The following is a 21,179-nucleotide window of genomic DNA, read 5'->3' on the forward strand; positions in this document are numbered from 1 at the left end:
TTTTTTTACAGTAGTGGTCTCACTTTAATTGCTGTCTGAATAATAAAGCACCGGAACATTTCTTGTCCTCTCTGATCAAACTGACATATTGGCTAATGAAATAAAAGCTTCAACATTCTCCCAAGCTTTGTTGCCATCTCCTTTTGTGCTGTAAAAGAAAGTTGGTGAAATGTGCAATGATAAACACCCATAAAACCCTGTCTCATTTTACTGAGAGGCCATTATGGTACCATCCTGAGAGGTGCTTTCATTCTCTGACAGTTAGTGAGATTCTTCTCATCTATAAAACATGCAGGTTACGTTGAGAGGCAGCTGTAAACTGCCAGTTTGCTCATTTAGTAATGTCTGGGGAGTGTAGCTATCAGGTATTCATCTTCCGCCTCCTTCCGCTGTGGCCCTGACTGGGAGGACACTGCCTCACAGTCATAAATGCACAAATGAATGGCTAAAATCTCTGTCATACCAACCACTACCCCAGTAAATGGCTTTATCAGCACTGTCACCACTGAATATGCTTTATAGGGAATTATTTTTGCTTCCCGTGCCCTGAAAGATTAAATAATCATGTCACATTTGTCAAAAAACTCCCCGTTTTGCCACTTTACTACAGTCGGCTCCAAGAACACACTTGTATATTAAAATGGAACCTATTATGCTCAGTTCCAGCTCCACGTTTTTATTAGTTTTACTAGAGATTCACAGATCAAAATAATCCTTATTTACTCTCCACTAGGCAGCCCCTCAGTTGATCTACTGTCTGAAACAAGGCTATTTTCCTCCATTTCTCCTGTCTTTAAGTCAGCTTTGCTCTAATTTGGTGCACCTCACAAGCAAACGATTTAAACAACAAGCATGGGAGATTTCTGTGCTCCCCTAACTGACATCATCCAGAGCCTAGAATATAAAAAACATCCCAATCTGTGTGTTTAGAGCTGATATCATTATTTAAACCTTTGTTTAAGTTCAGGTTTCGTAATGTTGAGAAATCTCAGGAAAAAAAGAAAAGCATAATAAATAATTTAGACTTCAGAGCAAATTGGTGAATTCGGTACTAAAAAGGATGAGAAACCACAAAGTCCTCCATTTGTACCATCCAATCTTCATTTGTAACATCCAATGTGTTCTTAGCTAAGCTAACTGTTAATGAATTCAAGCCTAACTTTGTTCTCCTCAGGTTGTCTGCCTCTCGTTGTGTGCCCCTGGGACACATAGCCACAGATCCAGAGAAGTTAGCTAATTGAAAAAGTACAGAGCGTCAAATATACAGCTATCCATCTTGCCTTTGTGCAATAACAATGCAATCAAACGGTAAGTGAGCGGAAGAATATGTCTACCACTAATTGCAATTGAGTGCATTTCCTTAATGAAGGCCAGGCTTGACCTAATGTTTGCCTCCCCTCGGAAGCCTGTACGGGCATGTGTGAACCCGAGCTTCTGGGCCTTTGTGGTCGTTGGCGTAGGACGTCAATGTGTCCCTTTGTTTTCATTATCAACGTAACTTTTTGCTCATAAAGCTGCATTTGTGATTGCTTTAGCAAGAGAGAGGAAAGAAAGTGAATGAACACATGCAGCCAGAGAGTGCTGGCAAGAATGGTGTGTTCCACCATGCACCATTTGGCAGTATAAAGCGCAACCCCGCTGTGTTTTATGATGATTAATCTGCAAGCGCACAGGTTTTCAAGACCTCTCCATCAACTCTCTGGGTGAAGGAACCCAACAGCAAGCCTAAAAAACAAAGAGTACAGATGTACCCTCCTCATTCTTAACACCCTACTATGAGGGAACAGTGTGTCTCACAGGGGACAAGGCTCTTAAGTTCATCCTTCACAGAGCAGAGAAGCAAAAGAGAGCGAGTGAAACAATTACTTCAATGCTGGCTATATATAAAACCCTGCTTTACCTCTGAAACCATACTGCTTCCTTTAGGAAACAAAGAGCGGATAAAGAGGGTCTCGACAAGAAACTCTGATTGTTAATTATAATATACCTTAAGACTATCACAGATGTAAGCAACTACAAAATTGTGCAAGATTGTACACAGCTTGATAAGAGTCTTTAAAAAAAACAGGGTGTGATATGTTGGGTTTTAAAGGTTTTGAAACCAGCAACAGCCTGTTGTACTCAGCAGAATAACCAACATCTTTCACCATAAATCATACTATGATTGCCTGCAGCTCCACAGCTCTGGGTCAAATGAAAAGGAACAGGCTAATACTAGAGTGTGTTGCAGCGGGAATGGCACAAACAGAGGTCTGTCTGTCCTTTACTGACAAAAAAAAAAAAAAAAAACATAGATGAATGAGGGATATGAACTGAAATTGGACTGTGCTACAGCTTGTTTTTGATGGCAAGCAAGATAATTACCTCCACAATGCAGAGTAATTGAGCAGATTGGGGAGATATTATTATCGATATTGTCAAACGTGCTATCTGCAGATACAAGGAAATTCAATTTTAATTCACGAGTCAAAGGTGGAGAGAAATAACCAAAGTGTCCACATTCTGTAGGCTTTTGAAACGAAGTGATTGTAGGCAAACCCAACAACCTAAAATTAAGCAAGTACGCAAAACTGTCATCTTCAAAAATTCAATGTCCATTTTTTTTAGGATGATTACATTTAAAACAATAAACCTGCATTTCTTTCTTTTTTTTGCAACAGAAATGGAAAGAAACAGTTGCGTTAACATTTAAATATGTTGACATACCGCAGCAGACGGTTGTGATTGAGACACCAGCTGGTGTTTAGAGCGAAAGCCTAAACCTAGTTTACCATAATGAAGCTCTCAGAGGGAAGCAGTGCAGTCCCCGCGCCATTTTGCTTTACTTGGCTTCTTAACACGTTCAAACCTGAAAAGTACACACATAGACTGGGACAAATACGATATCTCCCTCATCGTCGCTACAACAAAGTGGCGCTGGGTGTGTTTGCACAGCTTGAAAAGAGCTCCGCTAAACAAATGACTGAACAGTTGAAGCCAATTTGCATGTGTCTGAAAAAAAACAACACAAACGATCTTCATTTTGGGGTGCCAACTTGTCGAAGGATGGGTAAACATAATTTGCCCTTTCTCAGTTGGACATGGTTTACTTGTTTGTTGATAGCTGGCTTTTTTCTAGAAAATAGAAAGTCTGCTCCAAGAATGTTAGAATTTAAAATAAAATCAATTGAAATATGCTTATTACTGCTAACAGCAAGCATTATGGTGGTGCCTTCCTGCCCTGGATAATTACCCCGTAGCACTGCCTCCCTGTGACTAACATCACTCTTCCGCCAGCTGACGCACTCAACCGACCTCTTAATTGCAACAATTGTGTTTTGGCGATTTCAGATCAGCTTAATCGCAGACAGGATTTAGGTGATTCCAGGCCAAACCTTAGTTGGACGATAGATTAGCAATCAGTCAAACCTCGCTTCTTACAGCAAATTTTTTCCAAGACTGGCAAAATGCCTTTGAGTTACATTTAATCGACTGGTTTAGCTGAACTGGTTGAACAGGTGACCCATTTGCTGAAAGGCAAATGCAGAGACCCGGGTTCAAATCTGCCCAAAGGCAATTTACCGCATGCCTTCCCTTGTTCGCTTTCTCCCTAGATTTTCTGTTTTCTCTCCACTGTCCTAATAAAGGCTAAAAAGCCACCAAAAAAAGTATACATACAATTATGGTCAATGACACAAAATCTATACTCTATCTCTGGTTTTTCACACTGTAAAATGCCACAAAGGCATCTCACAGAAGAGTCTGAAGTCTGTCTGTTACCATGTTTTCTCATGGAAATAACGTTCAGGTTAAATTAATAAATGGTCATTAAATACAAATCTCATTACCTTGAAGCTAAATATTGTTTTTTTGAAATTACTGGCCAAAAAAAAAGAGTAAAGTGGAAGTGATAGTAGTACTAGTAGTAGTACAAAGGTAAGATTTTCAGCTCTTAGAGTGGATTTTTTTTAACATAATAGGGAGAGGGGAGGAGAATGGAAGTCAATTTACAAATCCTCCCCCACCCCTCTCGATTTCTCACAGCTTTAAGCTGTCTATAAGCTGTATTTTTTAAGTATACCATTTATTTCTGCTTACAGTGGAATGCACGCTTGTTTTTCATGACATGTGCAGGAGCACAAATCTTAATACTTAGTTCCACTTGTTACAAAGCTGGGATTACTTTTTTTTTTTTTTTTTTTAATCAGAGACATTGTGACCTCAGCTTCTTGAAAGCAAAATTTTCCGTAGCCGAGCTTCCCTTTCCTCACACATACTGCACTGGCATGCCTCTTCATTGATTTCAACAACAGAGGCAGCATTAATTGGACAGCAGTTATCTGGGGTGTCTTCTAAATGAAAATCTAACGCACACCTCGTTTCAGTGCTTTATTGCGTTGACATACTAATGTGTAATGTGAAACACACTTTCCAAAGCACTTATCTTACATTACCACATTCACAATATTATACAGTTTTACAGTGAAACCGAATACAGGTTGATTTATGTTTTAGATAAGGTTTAGAATTACTGAGGTACAGTATATGCACTGAGTTATTTCAGTACTTTAATAGGCAGATCTAATCTACTGCAGTGGAATACAAGAACAGTGGAAAAACATCTCGCTGAGACTTTTAATTGTCGGTTTATTTGACGGTGTGAGTTTCAGAGATCAGAGAGGTGCTGATTCCAATGGAGGATTTTTCCATTGTGCTGTTTTATCGGATTCAAATATACTGAGAAATGTTTGTTGTATTGTGTTCACATTCATTTACATACAATCAAATAATGGAAAACAATAGTAAATTAGCAGCACTGCAGTGATATCCTTTTGGATATCTGCAAATTTAAATCTGCAAACAACTGGACACCTATTGTTTTAACATCGTGCTACACGAGCGGACGCTACGAGTACAGCGAGAAGCAAAATGAGCTCTTGAAATATAATGACGCTATAAGGATTCATGACACTTTCATTTTATCACCGACACACACACACACACACACACACACACACACACACACACACACACACACACACACACTTCCTTCAGTGTTTCAATGTATGGCAAACAGTTCTCTTTTAGTAAGTAGGAAACACACCAAGAAAAATAAAGGAAGACAAGGAAGATTTCAGATTTCACATTCGAACTCAAAGGGTAGTCATCTTTAATAACTTCCTAAATATGTTTACAGCACCTTGCATCAGATGGCGAACTCTAAAGATTTAGTTCCCAAAAGCACAAGAAAGGTAAATGTTGTTCCCCGTGTTTGCATTGTTTCAGTTGTTATACCCAAATGTGCAATTTCTCACTTATTCAGAGAGGGCCAGTGACATGAGAGAAAGTGAGAAAACAGCATTGTGCAGCATTATCACATACAGTGCTCTCCTAAACATAAACTGGGATACATTGTTTTAATAGTAAAAGTAGAAATGCATTATGCAGCAGCTGTTTAATTACAAATTAAATGCCCCAACTTACAGTCATAAATGTGTAAAGAGCTGAGTAGTGATGATTGTCCTTGTCTAAACGTATCATAATTATACTAACGCTGAAGCCTTTCATTCAAAAACTGCGCTGACTCTTGTATAAATGTATGTCAACTGTATTCAAACTAACATTTTTTTTAGTTTTTTCATACACCAATCTATGCATCACCTTCCCAACCCTGCAACTCTTTTGAGCTGCATTTCTCTGTAACCGACAGGAACAAAGTCACAAACAACAGATGCAAACAAGCAAGCTCATTACAGCAGAGCTCCAGCAAAAATGTTTTACTGAGGAAGCAGTAATCTTTACCGTGATCTTAAATGCTTAAATAGAAACACTGTTTTGACAATGATGTTTGTTGAGACGTAACTGAATGCGATCCCTCACCGACACTCGTTTATTTATCTTTGTTGGCAGCCACATACCAAATTGTAAGGCTAGAAATATTTTCCACACGTGCAGTGATCAGAGTCACATCTCAAAAAGTACAGTGTTTATGTAAAAGCTTGATTTCTGTGGTTTTGCTGAATACAGGCCATCTGGATTTCTATTCTAAAGAGATGTTGCGTAATTAAAAGAGTAATCGAGTCTATTGGCCAAACTTCTTTCAGCCCTTTCGTCAGACAATTTAAATCCAACTTGTTTCCACTATTGACATGGCATGTTTCATCAGTTACATGGTGCAGCCCCTTGGGGAATGCAGTGGCAGGAGGATGGCCATGTGGTACCTGATTATCCAGAATGCATGAAAAATTAAATCTGCTGAGAGTAGACAAAAGTCTCCTCTCGGTCTCCTCTCATTTCTTCTTATATGTATTCTTTCCAGTTCTCTGCCTTCAGCTTTTCATTATACCTACGAGTATACAGCGGCTTAACATTTGTCTTAGTGAGAAAAGCTATGAAAAAAAACACACCAAAAAAAAAACCTCATGACTATGACAAACACTAGATTTTTTATATCTCCCACATTCATCCTCATCAAATTTCCTGCTTGCAGATTAATCAACACCTGCTCGTGGCAGAAAAGGAGGCAAGAAAAGAAAAACAAGGATCACTTCCTTATTGGTCATATCAAACAAAGAATTATGTGCAAACTGCTTATAAGCTGACCATTTATAACAGTCCAAGTTTCACCAGCTTGAGATATAATTAGCTGTAGCACAACACAATAATGCTGTAACCGAGCTGAGATCTTGCTGCTATGCAGACAAGGTAAAATATCTATATTTTTATGTTTTATGCCTTCTCTCATTTCCATACATGCATCTACTCGTCTGTAACTTATATAAGATGCTGTTTTTGACCTGGCCGGGTTATCCAGTGGAAAACAAAACCCAGTGCCATCTGCAGTATTGTGAATTCAGCTGCACACAGCATAGCCTTTGCCTTTTGGAAACCTTAATCTGCTTTGTTTGTGCATGGTTGGGGGGTGAGGGGGAGAACTAAGTTTCTATTAAAAGAGATAAAATTATTTCTATAGCTTCAAAGGCCAACCAAATTGAAGCCCCTTACTTGAGTGGGTTTCACTAAAGCCACTTATTTGTCCATTTCATCATTCTAATGACAGAAGCCATCATCCCATTATAGCTCCACAGCTGAGTGAGGTTAAACAAATGCAGTTTGTCTGAGGTCACACTACCTCCAAGTCAGGTCTCGCCGCTCCCCCAGGTACATCACAACAAATCATCAGCTTGTCTATAACTACTTTATATATGCAACCCTGTGAACCCAGCTCCATTAACCCCCTGTCCACTTACTGGCACTTAAGGAACAAGTATTCTCGTTCAAGTCTCTCTTTTTCTCCTCTTTTCAAAAATTCTTTCTCATGCATCACACTTTTATGAGTATAATATCCAATCTCATGGTCTTCCCGGTCAATCTAAAATCACTTTGTTCCTCCGGGGAGTTTGTAAGACGGCATGACATGTCAGGCATCTGACTGAAAAATTTCAATATCCATGGCCTTGTTACAATAACTGCTGTCTTAAATGGCCAACTGAAGAAATAAATCCTTGCAGTATGGAGTACCTTCTTCCAAAACAGTCTGCAATGAATAGGGTTGCGATCATTCTGTCATAAGTGAGCCCAAATGGGTTCCAGTTTGGGAAAACTGATGCAGTTCATTAGTTCTTATTGTTTGCAGCCTACTTACATCAAACGCTGACTTGTAAGCTGTAAGGCCTTTCAAAATAATAACTCAATCACGCCTAATAAAATCATATCTCCGGGACATTTCACATAAAGCTTACCGTTCATCATAACCAACAGAACATCGCCTCGCGTCTAGTACCAGTCCGCTGAACAAAGGTCTTTGTATATAATGAGTCCACATTCTCTAAGCCTTACAGTAACCACACAATCACTTGTGTCAACAGAGAGGAAATCCATTTCATCAGGATGTCCAGTCAGTGCTTCATTATCATACGCAAGGGCAACATCCGTACAGCCATGTAGCCCCTGAGAGCATCTGCCGATCGTCTGCCGATCGCTGCACTTCCAAAGAGTGCCTTTCATTATAAGTGGCAAAAAGATGAAGCGCACTCAATTAAAAATCATCACAGGTCAGTTCGTCACAACGATAAATTTAATCAGAAGTGCTTTCCAAAACCACAACATAATGCTGTGACGTTAATGTCCCCACTCTTCTTCTTCCTCCTCTTATTATCATTATTCTTATGATTCTTCTTCTTCAGCTTCAAAACGCATAAAAGTTATGTTGTTCTGAACGCACGCTTTATTTGTTTCAATCTCGGCTGTTGTTTTTATGAACCAGGTTCATTATAGGAGATCGAAAGAGTCTCTCTCATACCTTGGGTGATTTTTTACGATAATGTGAGTATTTTCTGGTTCAGTTGTATTAGTGCTGCTATAAAACATAATATGGTGAAGAGGGAAAAAAAGAAAAAGAACGCGCTATAAAAATCTCCAACATAATAGGGCCTCTCATTTAAACAGACTGATGATGGCTGGCTGACATCTTAAGTCGCAATGCAATCTGCTAAAGCAATAATGTTTACTATTACTACTACTACTACTACCATTGCTGCTGCTGCTCGCATAGGAAATGAGACAAAACAAACTGCAGGTTACAGCTGAGCAAAAACTACCTGTAACACGAAAGAAAGTAATGTGAATAAACACTGAATTGTTAAACATCTAACAATAATGGCTTTGACAAAATAAATGCTAACATCAGAATTATTCTACTTAGAAACCCAGAGGCTTATTCTGAGAACTATCGCTGTTATTACATACATTGCTACAATGCAAGAAATTATGCTTTTTTTTTTTAATATACTTTTCTGTGAACTGGAAGTGTTTACTCCCATCTGTAACAGTTTAGTTAGCGGCAAGAAGAACTTACTAATGCGCTTCTGGAAATGTAACAGCACCATATTCCTCTGAGAGATATCTCTCAAGTAAAACTTTTTAAAGGCAGAGTAAAACAACAGTTATTTTGAAACGCATTCAAAATGGCCAGCTGAGAGCTACTTTTATGAATGCGGCCCCCTCCCCGATTCCTCAGAGAAAACACGCACACTCACAAACACTCACAAATATTGAATGAACTGCCCTCGGTTATGAATTGCATTCTCATTTAAAGCTGCTCGGAAAGCATCAGTCTTTCATTTGACTTGCTTAGAGGTCCTCTATACGAGTCTTTTTTTCTGTTTAGCAAACAGAAAAATGGTGAAGAGGATATAATTTCACGAATCCATGAAGTTGTGATTTAGTCACTCAGTAACGCTGCATGTGATTGTTTTATTTGTGGTATGTTATTATGCTGTATAGCATGATTCTTTCTTATTGCTTCCCCTCTGAAAAAACTGAGACTGTGAAGCCCAAGCATGAAATTATAAAACGGAGTGTCTGGAGGAACTTTATATTCCTTTACTTACTTGTAACATTATGTTGCTCATTACCTGGACCATTACCATTACCTAGCCATTATACATAGAAAGCCATTATAGAAAAACCGTGCCACTGCCGGCCTGTAACCAAGTAGCTCATCAGTATTTCTGCTAAGGTGCACACTTTTCTGGGCTGGCTGTGTACATGCTGTGCATTTGTTTGTTTCTGCAAAGGTTTCCAGCATTTTCAGGCATACATATTAACTGAGACAAAATGAAACAGAAAATGAGGAAACTACAAAAAATATAAGAACAAAGAGAGAATGATTTGATGTTCAAAGACAGGTAGCGAGAACACCAGTGAATCGCCTGCTAATGACAAAGCAGAGCACACTGCCTTGGGACTGTGCAGGGAAACAGCCAGCAATCAGAGGATGATTTCTCCAACCCTCTCCTTTCACCCTTGCTCCACTCTACCAGTAAAGAGCTAGTCTCACCCAGCATCTCTCCACATTCTCTTATAGATACAAGAACTCACCCTCTCTCTCCCGTGCATTCAGCTACACACATGCTGCTTTTTTCACATCTCTACCGTTTCCACACGGACGTGCACAGACACACTCTCGCTTCTTCGGTGTTAATGTAGTCCAACAGCTGAAACCTTGTACCGAGCACCAAAATCAACATCTGTTTTGTAAAGGGTTTTATTTTATTCTAAAATAGTGCTTCTGTTTCCAAAAACAGCACAATTATGGGCATTTTTCTCTCCTGCTTGAGAAGCAGATGCCGAAAATGTGTAGGATGGAATTTCCAGTTGTCACCGCAAACATTTCTAAAGAAACATCTGTGAAAGCAAGGCAGAAAAGGGGGATTTATCTATGTGAAATGCAGAACCAGCTCAGTCATCCCACTTGTCAAACTAACTCTGCTATCAAAAGATGTGAGTGATACTTGAATGGATCCACAGTGCCCCCTACAGGTCGATAGACAGACAAGCTCCATGAGCACTGCATCCATTCTTCTGGTGGTCTGTTTCAATGTTACCAGTTACACTGAACTTTTACCTGCTTTGTGCTGCTAAAAATGAGTCAGTTCATCCACTTGAGAGGCTCGTATCCTTACCCCACATAAACACACACACGGAGGCAGGCAGTCCTTCTCACAGTGTATGCTTAGGGATAGGATATGAGTCATTTGTAACCATCATGTTCTACCTAGCCACTTAAAAAGCACGGCATTTGGTTTTTTATAAAAACACTTAAAGTACTTTTTTATTTTAACAAAAAATAAAAATGGCCATTTGGGTTTTTTTTTTACTAGATAAGTGCCTTGCTGTATTCTGTAAGTGACCTCCACTGTTATTACTATTTTTCAAAGATCTTCAATTTTCATGGTCCCATCAGCCCCTGTCGATTAATCCTAGGCCTGGTGGGCAAAATCTGGCATGTGTACAGCAAAAGGCATAAGGTACTGTGAGAGGTTTGTGTCATGAGAGCCAGGAACAGAGACAACAGATTAGGAAGAAAAGCGAGAAAGCAAACTGCAACATTTCTGACCTACAATGACTTTCAGTGAAGTTTCCTCTCCACTGGGGAGATGAGTGTAGGCCTGACCTGAATGACAGGTCTCCTCATGAGCACTGGCAACTGTCTCCAAAAAATCCCAGCCACACTTTCACGTTCTTCGCTTTGTGCGGATATGTGCGGCTTTTATGTTTTCAAGTGTGTGTGGGTCACAAAATGTATGACTGGGAAGAAAGGGTAGGCTCATTCTCCCAAATGCTCAATACGGTCATAGACCATTAGCGGTCCAAGCAATTGCAGACATTTCTCTAAGTGGGAGATGGACACACACTGACAGCACAGATTCCCATGATTACTTTCCATTAGCAACACCTCATGAAAAATGATTTCTATTTGGCCAGGTTGGCACAGAGATCAGGTGAACAGCGATGATGAGCAAACACTGCTGCCGAAGGGATGCACGGATCATCACTGGATGCTAGCAGGGGAGAAATCGAGCTGAAATCGGGAGAAGGGGAAGCTCGTCAGCTGGTTTGTCGCCTCAGTTCACATTTACGAAGTGACGTGAGGGAAAACCCTGTCCTTGTGCCATACCTCACTCAGAGGTGATACGATTACCTGGACCTTTTAGTGCAGGGCCCAATGCAACCCACTCACCGGAGTCATTTCACTGTTCATCAGAGCAGCAAGTTCTCTCAGCCAGAGGCATTGATTTTCATTCTTGGTGTGATAGCACAACAATCACAAGTTTGTTCAAGAAGTTACCACCCTTCTGCCGTGGTTTCCTATGTACTGTGCATGTGTGTGTGTGCACTTGCACTATTACAGAATCACATTGTTGGGAATGTCTTCCATTCTGGGGACTAAAATCTAGTCCTTAAACATAAATCATTTACATTTATGTCAAGATAAGGTTGAGGTTCAATCAGGCAAGTAGTAGTTATCATTATGGGTTGTGCCTAGGAAACAGATGTAGGCCAAAAAGCCTCTGAAGTGCCTTAAAGACAGGCTGCAAATGTGTGTGTGATTGCGAGTGTGCACAAGCATGTGCGTGCGTCAACAAACAGAGACCGAGAGACCCCCAATTGCAGTCATATTGCTGTGAGCATGGCCGCATCACTCAGGGAGGTTATGGCGCAGGGTGTGAATCTGCAGAGAGACAGATAGGCCTATTGAGCAAGACTCTCCAGGGGCTGAGTGTGCTGTGCAGCACATCCATGGCCTGACACCAAATCTAATGAAGAGTCTACGCTGACAAGATCCATCAGCAGCAGGAAACAAAACCAGATACCTCAGGCTTTATCAGTCACAGGAAAATGCTAAAGTAAAAGGTGAATAGTACATTTCACACCAGTGTTTGGCATGTTATGCCACAGTCAGGTATCCATACTGGTTTATAAGCTGGGACAAACTATTCAATATAAGAGGGGAAAAAATCCTCCCTTTGATAAAAGTGATGTTGAGTCCCAGCAATATATTAGTTGCAGTAAAATAAGGAGTTCATGAAGCGGAAAAGAAGAATATGTAGACATATATTGCAACCAGACCTTTAAAGGCACCCTAGCTGGGAAGAGCAACAGTGAAAAGTCTGTCATTTTAGTGTCTATCTACAGACTGAGAGTTCAGCAAGAGAATAAAGACGCCACCTTTTTATTCTGGAAAGTCGCTTTCTTTGTTGGCTAAAATATTAGCAGAGCATTCAGAGTCATTCCCAAATAAATAAGGCCGTGGTCTCCATTAAAGCTTCTGCCTCAGAGAAGGACATAATATTCTCTGGACATTACACACCATTATCGCGCATTGTTGCAGTGCTGCAGCAGCTACTGAGGTTTTCAATAAATGGGGGAAGGACAAACCTGAACCACTACTTTCTTTACTCTTTAAAAAAAAATCTTACATGTCCACGCCTGCGGCAGCTGAATTATGTAACATGACAATAATGTCAGATGATTCAAATTTTGCAAATGTTACTATTTATTATTTTCATGCATTTATTTGCTGATCATCCAAATTTTGCTTCAAATATAGGATTAAAAAAGAAAAAAAAACCACACACACACAATATGCTCAAAAAACATTATACAAGAAAGTGTTGTACCTCTAGATATTACTTTGCTTTCACCACAGAACAAGATTGTATTCTATTCACCATTGACCACACCAGAACATGTAGGATTCTGTACCATACATTATGAATGAATGACCATGAAAGTAAACAACGCTGCCTTTGTGCCAAGCAACCCCCATAGGCGAACACTGTTTGAATCGGTGGCATATCAAAAAGATATATAAAAGTCAATCTCTACTGGATCGTGCTATTCTGCCCTCCAAGGGTCACTGCTCTCATCAAATCTGTGATGACTGCAGTACAAGTGGCCCCATACAACTGAATACCAATTGAATTTCTTGAACTCATTTCAAACCATTCAGGTTCTTTATGGCATTCATAACTAGATTTTCTATGCACATTAAATTGGCTGCTGTAAAAAAATGATCCAATACAGAAAGATGGGAAGGTTTACAGCAGGTAATGGATTAGGAGTCAACCCCATATGCATAATTACCACAGTCATCATGATAAGAATGGTCCTTTTTACTTTGCACTGCTATCTTCGCTATCTCATTCTGAACTGAGAGGGCGGTGACACTCGTGTGAACTCCATCCAGAAAGACAAGAGTGGAAAAAAAAGAAGGCTGATATTTTCTTGTGTTTGCTATTTAAAACCAAAATAAATTATATACATTAAATTTAACACCCACTTTTAGTGAACCCTGTAATTTTCTATGAAGCAAGGCTTGATTAACTGTGATAGTTGTCTCTTTCCATTTATCATCCTGCTATCAATTTAACCATGGTCTACACAGTCTACTGTAGTCAGTGAATTAGCAATCAGAGAAATTGCTGGGTATTTTTTTGAAAAAACAAAAGATCATGCTACAGTTATTATACAAAAAAAAAAAGAAAAATGCACCAAGTACAAAAATTTGGGCAGCAAATCTTTATACTAATGGAATACGCAGGATTAGAACTGCACAGGGCCAAAATCTGAGCAAATCCAGATTTTAGGATGTGTGTCTCTCAGTCATACACGAGCAAATGTGCCGCTCACGGCTGACATAACTCCCCATCCTCACAGAGATGAAATTAAAAGCCCTTTTGTCATGTTTACCTCCAAACCTTCAGTTTGTCATAGAATAAAACAAATACTCAGTGAAAGAGCTTAATTCATTTTTAGTCTCAAAAGATCTTCTAACGTAGCCCGAAGGCTATTATTGGAAAAACCTTATTTATCACCATTAGACGTAGTGATAAGCAATTGCATTGTAGTGACATAGCGGGCTATTGTCTTCAATTATTTTGACAGGAGTCTTCAATCTTATAATTAGTCATTCAGCCTCTTTGAAAGGAGAAAAGTAATCACTGTGCTCTTAGTTTCACTGCATGCACCAACAACAACATGAACAAGAGAAAGAAGATGAAAGAGTTGTCTGAGGAGATTGGGAAGAAAGAAAATGCAAGCATATTCAAAAATAAGTCTAAAGAGCTTTGCCAGTTGTTAGTTATAAATCTTGAAAACACACATAAACAAGATGACCACAAAAAAAAAAATTATGGTTTCCAGTCACACCACATTTTGCTCTTTTGATAAAAGCAGCCTCAACTCATTTGTAAAAAAAAAATAATATATATACAAACAAATATAAAACCAGACTAGGATTTGCTAAAATGCATGTTATCAAGCCACAACACTTCTGAGAAAATATGTTCTTTGGACAGCTGTGGGCAGATGAAAGAAATGTTCACACAAGAAGAAAGAGAAACATTATGAACAAAGAAATCCCAATGAAATACACGGAGGAGGCCCAGTTATGTGATGCGGTTGCTTTTCAGAGTCAGGCACAAAGTGCTTTGAATCAGGGCAGCATAAAACTAGAGGACTAACAAAGCATCCTGGGATAAGAACATGAAAAACTCTAACAGAAAATGAAGCAACACAGATGGATATGACCCAGAAAGGAGGACTGCATGGTATAGTGACGTAATTATATCCAATCATGCTTTGTGGCACTACTGAGCATGCCCAACTGATCTAAATTTATATTCAAAACGCAATAAAAAACAACCAATGTTCCAAAGCACAAGGAGCTTCCCGTCACAGAGACTGCCTAAATGGCTCATTAGGAACAGTGACTAAACCTTCAGCCTTGATTGAGATCTATGGGGAAAGATCAAATTATATCAAAACATTTGATACTTGTGATAATTTCAATATGTAGGGAGAAACAGCAAAGGTCTTCCTCAGTTAAATAGACGATACCTGACCCTAAACACTTTCATCTGTTTCACTTTATTTTAGAAAACTGTGTGATTTTTATTTTTAACTGGTATGTCTGCATCTGTACCCATTCCTATCATTTTCATTATGTTTTCCGAGAGGACTGCAAGGACCATGAGTGTGGTCTAACATCACTTTTACAGCAGGGTCATTATATACTCTGGGCTAAGTCTGAACATCTGCTGGGACAAGATGCTGCAGCCTGACTCACCGTGTCATGCTATAGCCGCTCTGCCCTCTAACCCTGCACTTAACTGACACCACCTCCCACAGGTTCGCACACGGGTGACAGTTTAAGCGCCTCCTGTGCAACCTCCAGCTAAACAGAATTAGGGAAGAATTAAAAACTCAATGAGCCCAATAATTAAATTTTAATGGAGCACATAAAGCAACTTGACACCCTCTTAAAGCTATAGGCAGAAGCCATAACAGGTAACGCCAAGCTGGACATTTCTCATTTTATAAGCCACATACTGCTGCTGTCGAGACAAAATCTTGTTGTAAAGTCTTTTCCCTAAGAAATGGATGAAAATGTAACATAATTAAAACAAATGTGTCAGCTTTAACAAGCTGATCACTGCAATGAACCGCAAGAATTTTGCCCGTGGTGATTCCAGTGAGCCAAACCTGGAGAACACAATGCTAATGCAGTTTTAAAGTAATAGCTAAGGTATGCCATAATAAATAATGAGCTGTGTCTTCCATATCACATCACAGCCCAGCACAACAGCCAAATAAATGGACCAAAGGGCATAATTAGTACCCTAAATAAATATGGGGTCACAAAGATGTATTCCTTCACACCAACCTCCACATATACCTACAATTTGCACTTGTAATATCTCAATTTGTAAATCACGTTGGACCGTGGTGAGAAAAAGTCCTTCGGACTGTTTATTAAGCTTGTGAGTAATACTTTCAAAAACTCCCACAATTCACACACAGCAGTCTGCTGGTGCCAAGCCTAAGTGAAAAACAGCATGAGAAAATGGAAGTACTGCAGGCCAGAGATTGGAACCATTGAATAGATGAAAGGCAAGAAGTTGAACAAGCTATCCAAAAGATCTTATCAGTGCATGTTGCTCAACATCCACAATGCCTGCTCAGAACTGTGTTAGTCACAAAAAATTTGGGCAAGATCCGCAGGACCAAGAGCATGTGCAGCCTATTCAACTAAATCGTTTGCCAGCAATATTTATATAGCACAATGTCATCCTGTAAAATGTTTTGTTACCAGTGACAAAAACACTGGGACTGGAACTTTCCATTCACATTAACATTCCCATTCATAACAAACTACTGTGCAAAGCTGCCCCAGACTGCAAACAAAACTGGACAGTAAAGTCCATCACTGTGTTCTTATCAGCGCTACCACCTGTACAAAGACGAGTGGCTTGACAGTATGAATAGAGGTACAGAGGGCCAAATGCTGAGACCTAAAAATTATAAAAGGCTTCAGCAATTCGTTTGACCTTTCAAGCCCTCTGACAGCCTGCTAACCAGAATCAATCGCCTCCTAGCCAGCATGTTGCTCAATCACAGCCTGGATGTCTGGCTGCATTAGCTGATGAAGTAAACAACCTTCCTCTGCTGCAATAGCATTAAACAGTGTAAAACAAAAACCTGCAACGTTGCATCCTGAACCTTATTTTCTCTTCTCGTGTGCCCTAAGTATCCAGCCACAAAGCACCGCTCATTTTATCCATAACCTAAATACTTCATTTTGAGGGCACAGACTTACATGTAACAATTTTAAACAGTAAAATTATGTAAAATTGGAAAGAGAAGTGTGATACACAGTATGTTTACAGCATTATACTCAAAAAATATGTATGCCCAAAATGCAGATTTTAAATAATTTGATTACATGTCAATTTTACATGTTTTTTATGTAAGCACAAAGTAAAATGTTAAATTTAATGGCATCTGTTCAAATGGAACATACACTCACTTTACAGTCGGCACGTTTTCCTTAATGATTAATTATTTGAAAAAACACACCTTTATTTTAAAATATTTTGGCTGCATTTTATGCAGCGTTATTGTGTCATGTTCATGAGGGCAAGGAATCATTTTTGAGTGCAATAATTGATTATCTATATCAAAGTATATACACTGAACACACATAGTAGTTGTACAGATAAGTACCTCAATAAGCTTTCGTTAATGTAAATGTAATGTAAAAGTATCTTTTAGTAAAAGTTCAATCTAACAAACTTTGAACACAGTTCAATGTTGTGGCCCTTTTCCTCACCATAGTATCAAACATAGTGTTGAATATCAATATTTTTTAATATATTGTATCAGAATTAGTTGATTCTGTCACAACACCAAAGTAAATAACATGCAACAATAAAACTAGCAGGAGAATCTATTTGACCTCTATAATAATGCATGTAATACATTGTAGGTCAACATGCTGATGAAGAGACACAACAGCCATGAGATTAAGGTTCATGTCAGTTGTACTCTTTTTACATAATGCTGACGCCATGCCAACCTCATCAACATGGCTTTTTACATAATACATTAAGTTCATTAGCCTCATCCGACGGAGCAGTCTGTTTTTCACATCTATTAATCTTGCATAAATTATAGGGCACTAATTTCACACAAGGTGAACACTGCCTAGTAGACTCTAATGAGAATATGAACGTATTTGCAAACACTTTTTGAGAAAAGTTGTGAAACAACAGAAATCCAATATATACTATGTTAATATTCTGCTCCTGCACAGTTATGGAGGTACCACAACTTTAAGCTGAAAAATTGTCCTCGGGATCAGCTGTAGCAACAGGTAAAGCAATTCTTCCACACTTATAACTCTGCGTGTAGGTTGTGAACAGAATGCAGAATATTATATAACAGTGATGCAATTATGAAAAAAAAAAAACACATTTCTGCTAACCTTTCTTCATCCTATTTTGTTCACTCACTATGAAAGATGTTTATGTTGTTTTCCCCAACAGCAGCAGCACTGAATAATCACTGACAGATCTGTCGCATCACTGACAAACCAGATAAACCCCACCAAAAGCTGCTGGTCGTGAACCCTTGTCTGTCACTTTCACGAGAAAGACCATGAGCTGCAATTACTATCTAAACAGCACTGTATTTTAACTTTCGGACAGTCAGATCAGCAAGAGCAGATGTGTACTTTAACATTTGTCTCAGTCATGCTGATCACTGTGTAATGCCATAACAACCAGTATTTCCCAAGTCTTAACAGCAGAGGGCAGCCAAGGACAACTTAACAGCCTTCAAGCATCAAATATCATCCACCTGTTCTAAAAGGTCAGAGAACAGAGTGCCTACCAGCATTGACTATGGCATCCACCTCCAAGACGGTAATATCTCCTTTGTAAAGAGATACTTTATCACTCAGCCCTCCTCCGCCTGTCAGCTCGTTCCCATCTTCTTGGTCATCACCTGAAATAAGAAAACAAACACTGTAAGGATCACTTTGTCATTGATTCCAGTGTCCTATACATCAATACTCACATTTTTATTCTATTTGTAGAAGCTGTCTAAAAATACTTGTGTGATGCAGTGTGTAGTATTGATTTTTGTTGTGAACCAGTTAAGTACAGTGGACAAGCAAGACAAGTTCACTTATAACCATTTCACAGTGTCTATTAATAATAAAAATCAACAGCTTTCCTTGATGCAGATTTTTTGTTATAATCAATCTGAAAGCCTGTGTTGGTTTTTATTAACAATGAGTTTTGCTTCTCATTGTTAATAAATACAGCATACACAGTCACATACTGAATGACAGGTCGATTTATAATATTAACATATTAAGCCTTCCATTAACTCTTATCTTCAACTTTAAAATGACATTTTTTTACATAACAAATGGCTTATTTTTTTAAATGTGCCATTTAAAGGTAGCTTTATACATTAAGAAAATATAATCCAGCTTTCTGAATCTAAATGAGTTCTGCTTATTATTTCTGACACTATTACAGCATAATCCATCACGCTGTTTCACAATTAAAAAATTTTTCTCATAGTCTTTCAATTGCATCTCTGTTTTACATCATACTTTGATATGCTTTGTGAATTGTAATGTTAATTAAATACGCTAATTCCAACTTTAAATCAATACAATTTCCGTCCAAGTAATATGAGTGAATATGAGAAAATAAACTCACTGGACTTTTTTTTAGATATACCTGTTTAACTGTTTGTTAATTTAAATATCTAATTAGCCACTCAGAAACATTCTGCATGTAGAGATGGTTGAGACAACCTGCTAAAGTTAAAACTGAGCATCAGGATGGAAAAGACTCTTACAAAGAACTGTCAGGAAAAGAGAAAATGAGTCCAGAAGGTAACAGCAACTTAAATGACCGATTGTAGTAATTAAGGTATGCAGAAGAGTATCTTTGACCACATAACACTTTACATTTTTAAGCAGCAGCAGAAGACCACACCGGCTGCCACTTCTGTCAGCTAAAAACAGGGAATTAAGCCAAAACTTCTGTTTTTATAGAGCTGGCTAAACATGTGATGATCACCCACTAAATTGCATTTGATTAGCAGTCGCTGGTTGATCCTTACTCTCTCAATTGCTATGGAAGCAATAAAGGTGTGCTACAATGCATTTCCATTTCGGCATCCTTCTTACTCACAGCAGTAACCCCACCACTTCAGTTTACCTTTTTGGCCAGATTAAGAAACCCTTCACACCCTTTTAGCAACAATTTTTTAAAGGAAAAGGGTCTCTGACGTCACGATTTTGCAACAAGTTCTTGCACAACGTTGTCTTTCTGCCTCTGCTCTGTGCAGCAAGTGACAGAGCACCAACATTTCACCTATCAACAGAGAGCAGTAGTCCACAGTTTGAGATAAAAGACTAAGTAACATACTGTTGTTTACAAATGTCTCTTTCAATTGATTAATGTTCATGTAGCACAGCCATTGTCTAGGGTTAATTTTCTTACAGCTATATAATCCAACAAATGGTCAAAAAATAAAAAAGAAAGATAATACATATATTTTAGATAAGTGAAATTAAGAAACTACATCTATTCAGTTTAAATTTTTAGCTTAAATTAATTGTACTTGTGCTGGCCCAGCTTTTCTGACAAACAGCACTCCTGGTTTCTGATTGAGCTGTAAAAATTACCACAATGTGTACGACCACACACTTACAAACACTTCAAACACTTCAGCATCCCAAATGGCACACCCCCACGCTTACATCTGTTTTTCTCTCTCCAGGTTGGTATCTTGTCCAGAGAAATGAAATCTTGACGACGATACTCCTTGCGCCTGTCATCCAAACTTAGATGGAGCAGTCTCTCTGTGAAGACAAGTTGCACACATTTTAGAGAAAATAAAAAGTTTTACTAAAAAAATAACTGATAAAAACAGGCCAAAAATGTAGTCCTTGCACAAATAGGTGCAATATTGATTTATGTTAAAAGCCACAAACATCCTTCCTTCACTTTAACTTAATATAGTTTTTTTTCTTCTCTTAATTAAAGTCATAGAAAAGTGCTCTTGCTTTACTGAAGGCCCCCACCCATATCAGTAATAGTTTCAGGCCTTGATGCGAATGAGGAACTTCTCCTTCACAAGTTAGTTGGACCTGTCATGAGACAGACCCTTCATCAGTAGCGTTGTGATGAAGGGTGTTTAGCCATTGGTTATGGCTATAAACTGGCAGTTGTGGACACCGCACGCCTATCAGATAAGCATTATTTCAGTGCAGGCTTCGTGGATGAGTCCAAGCTTTTAGTCCTCCCTCTTCAAAGCTCTGTGTTGCTTTTTCTCTGCACAAACTCCTATACGACTTACAGATCTTTGAAAAACATACAGTCAGATATATAAATATTTTAAAAGTTAAACAATTTTTGTAATTTTGCCTCTGTACTCAACCACAGTGAACTTTCAATTGAACTGAACTTAATATATTGCCCCAGAAACCGATGGTCTTCTGGAGAAAACCCCAAAAATCAGATAGCCCCCTGTGAGCAAGCACTTCA

At 38.8% G+C, this 21,179-nt stretch overlaps 1 protein-coding gene across 5 annotated transcripts in view; it reads right to left on the minus strand.

The window, feature by feature from the left end:
- Positions 1-21,179, minus strand: part of macrod2 (mono-ADP ribosylhydrolase 2) — a 398,938-nt gene that overhangs the window by 372,539 nt on the left and 5,220 nt on the right. For all 5 annotated transcript variants that reach the window (XM_019366420.2, XM_019366419.1, XM_019366416.2 and 2 more), the window contains exons 2-3: positions 20,393-20,494; positions 18,499-18,612 (exon numbers count right to left, since the gene is read on the minus strand). In XM_019366420.2, coding sequence (XP_019221965.1) covers positions 18,499-18,612; positions 20,393-20,494 — 216 coding nt within the window. The remainder of the gene's footprint in view (positions 1-18,498; positions 18,613-20,392; positions 20,495-21,179) is intronic.

This window comes from Oreochromis niloticus, linkage group LG13 (assembly GCF_001858045.2).
Source record: "Oreochromis niloticus isolate F11D_XX linkage group LG13, O_niloticus_UMD_NMBU, whole genome shotgun sequence".
Lineage (NCBI taxonomy): Eukaryota > Metazoa > Chordata > Actinopteri > Cichliformes > Cichlidae > Oreochromis > Oreochromis niloticus.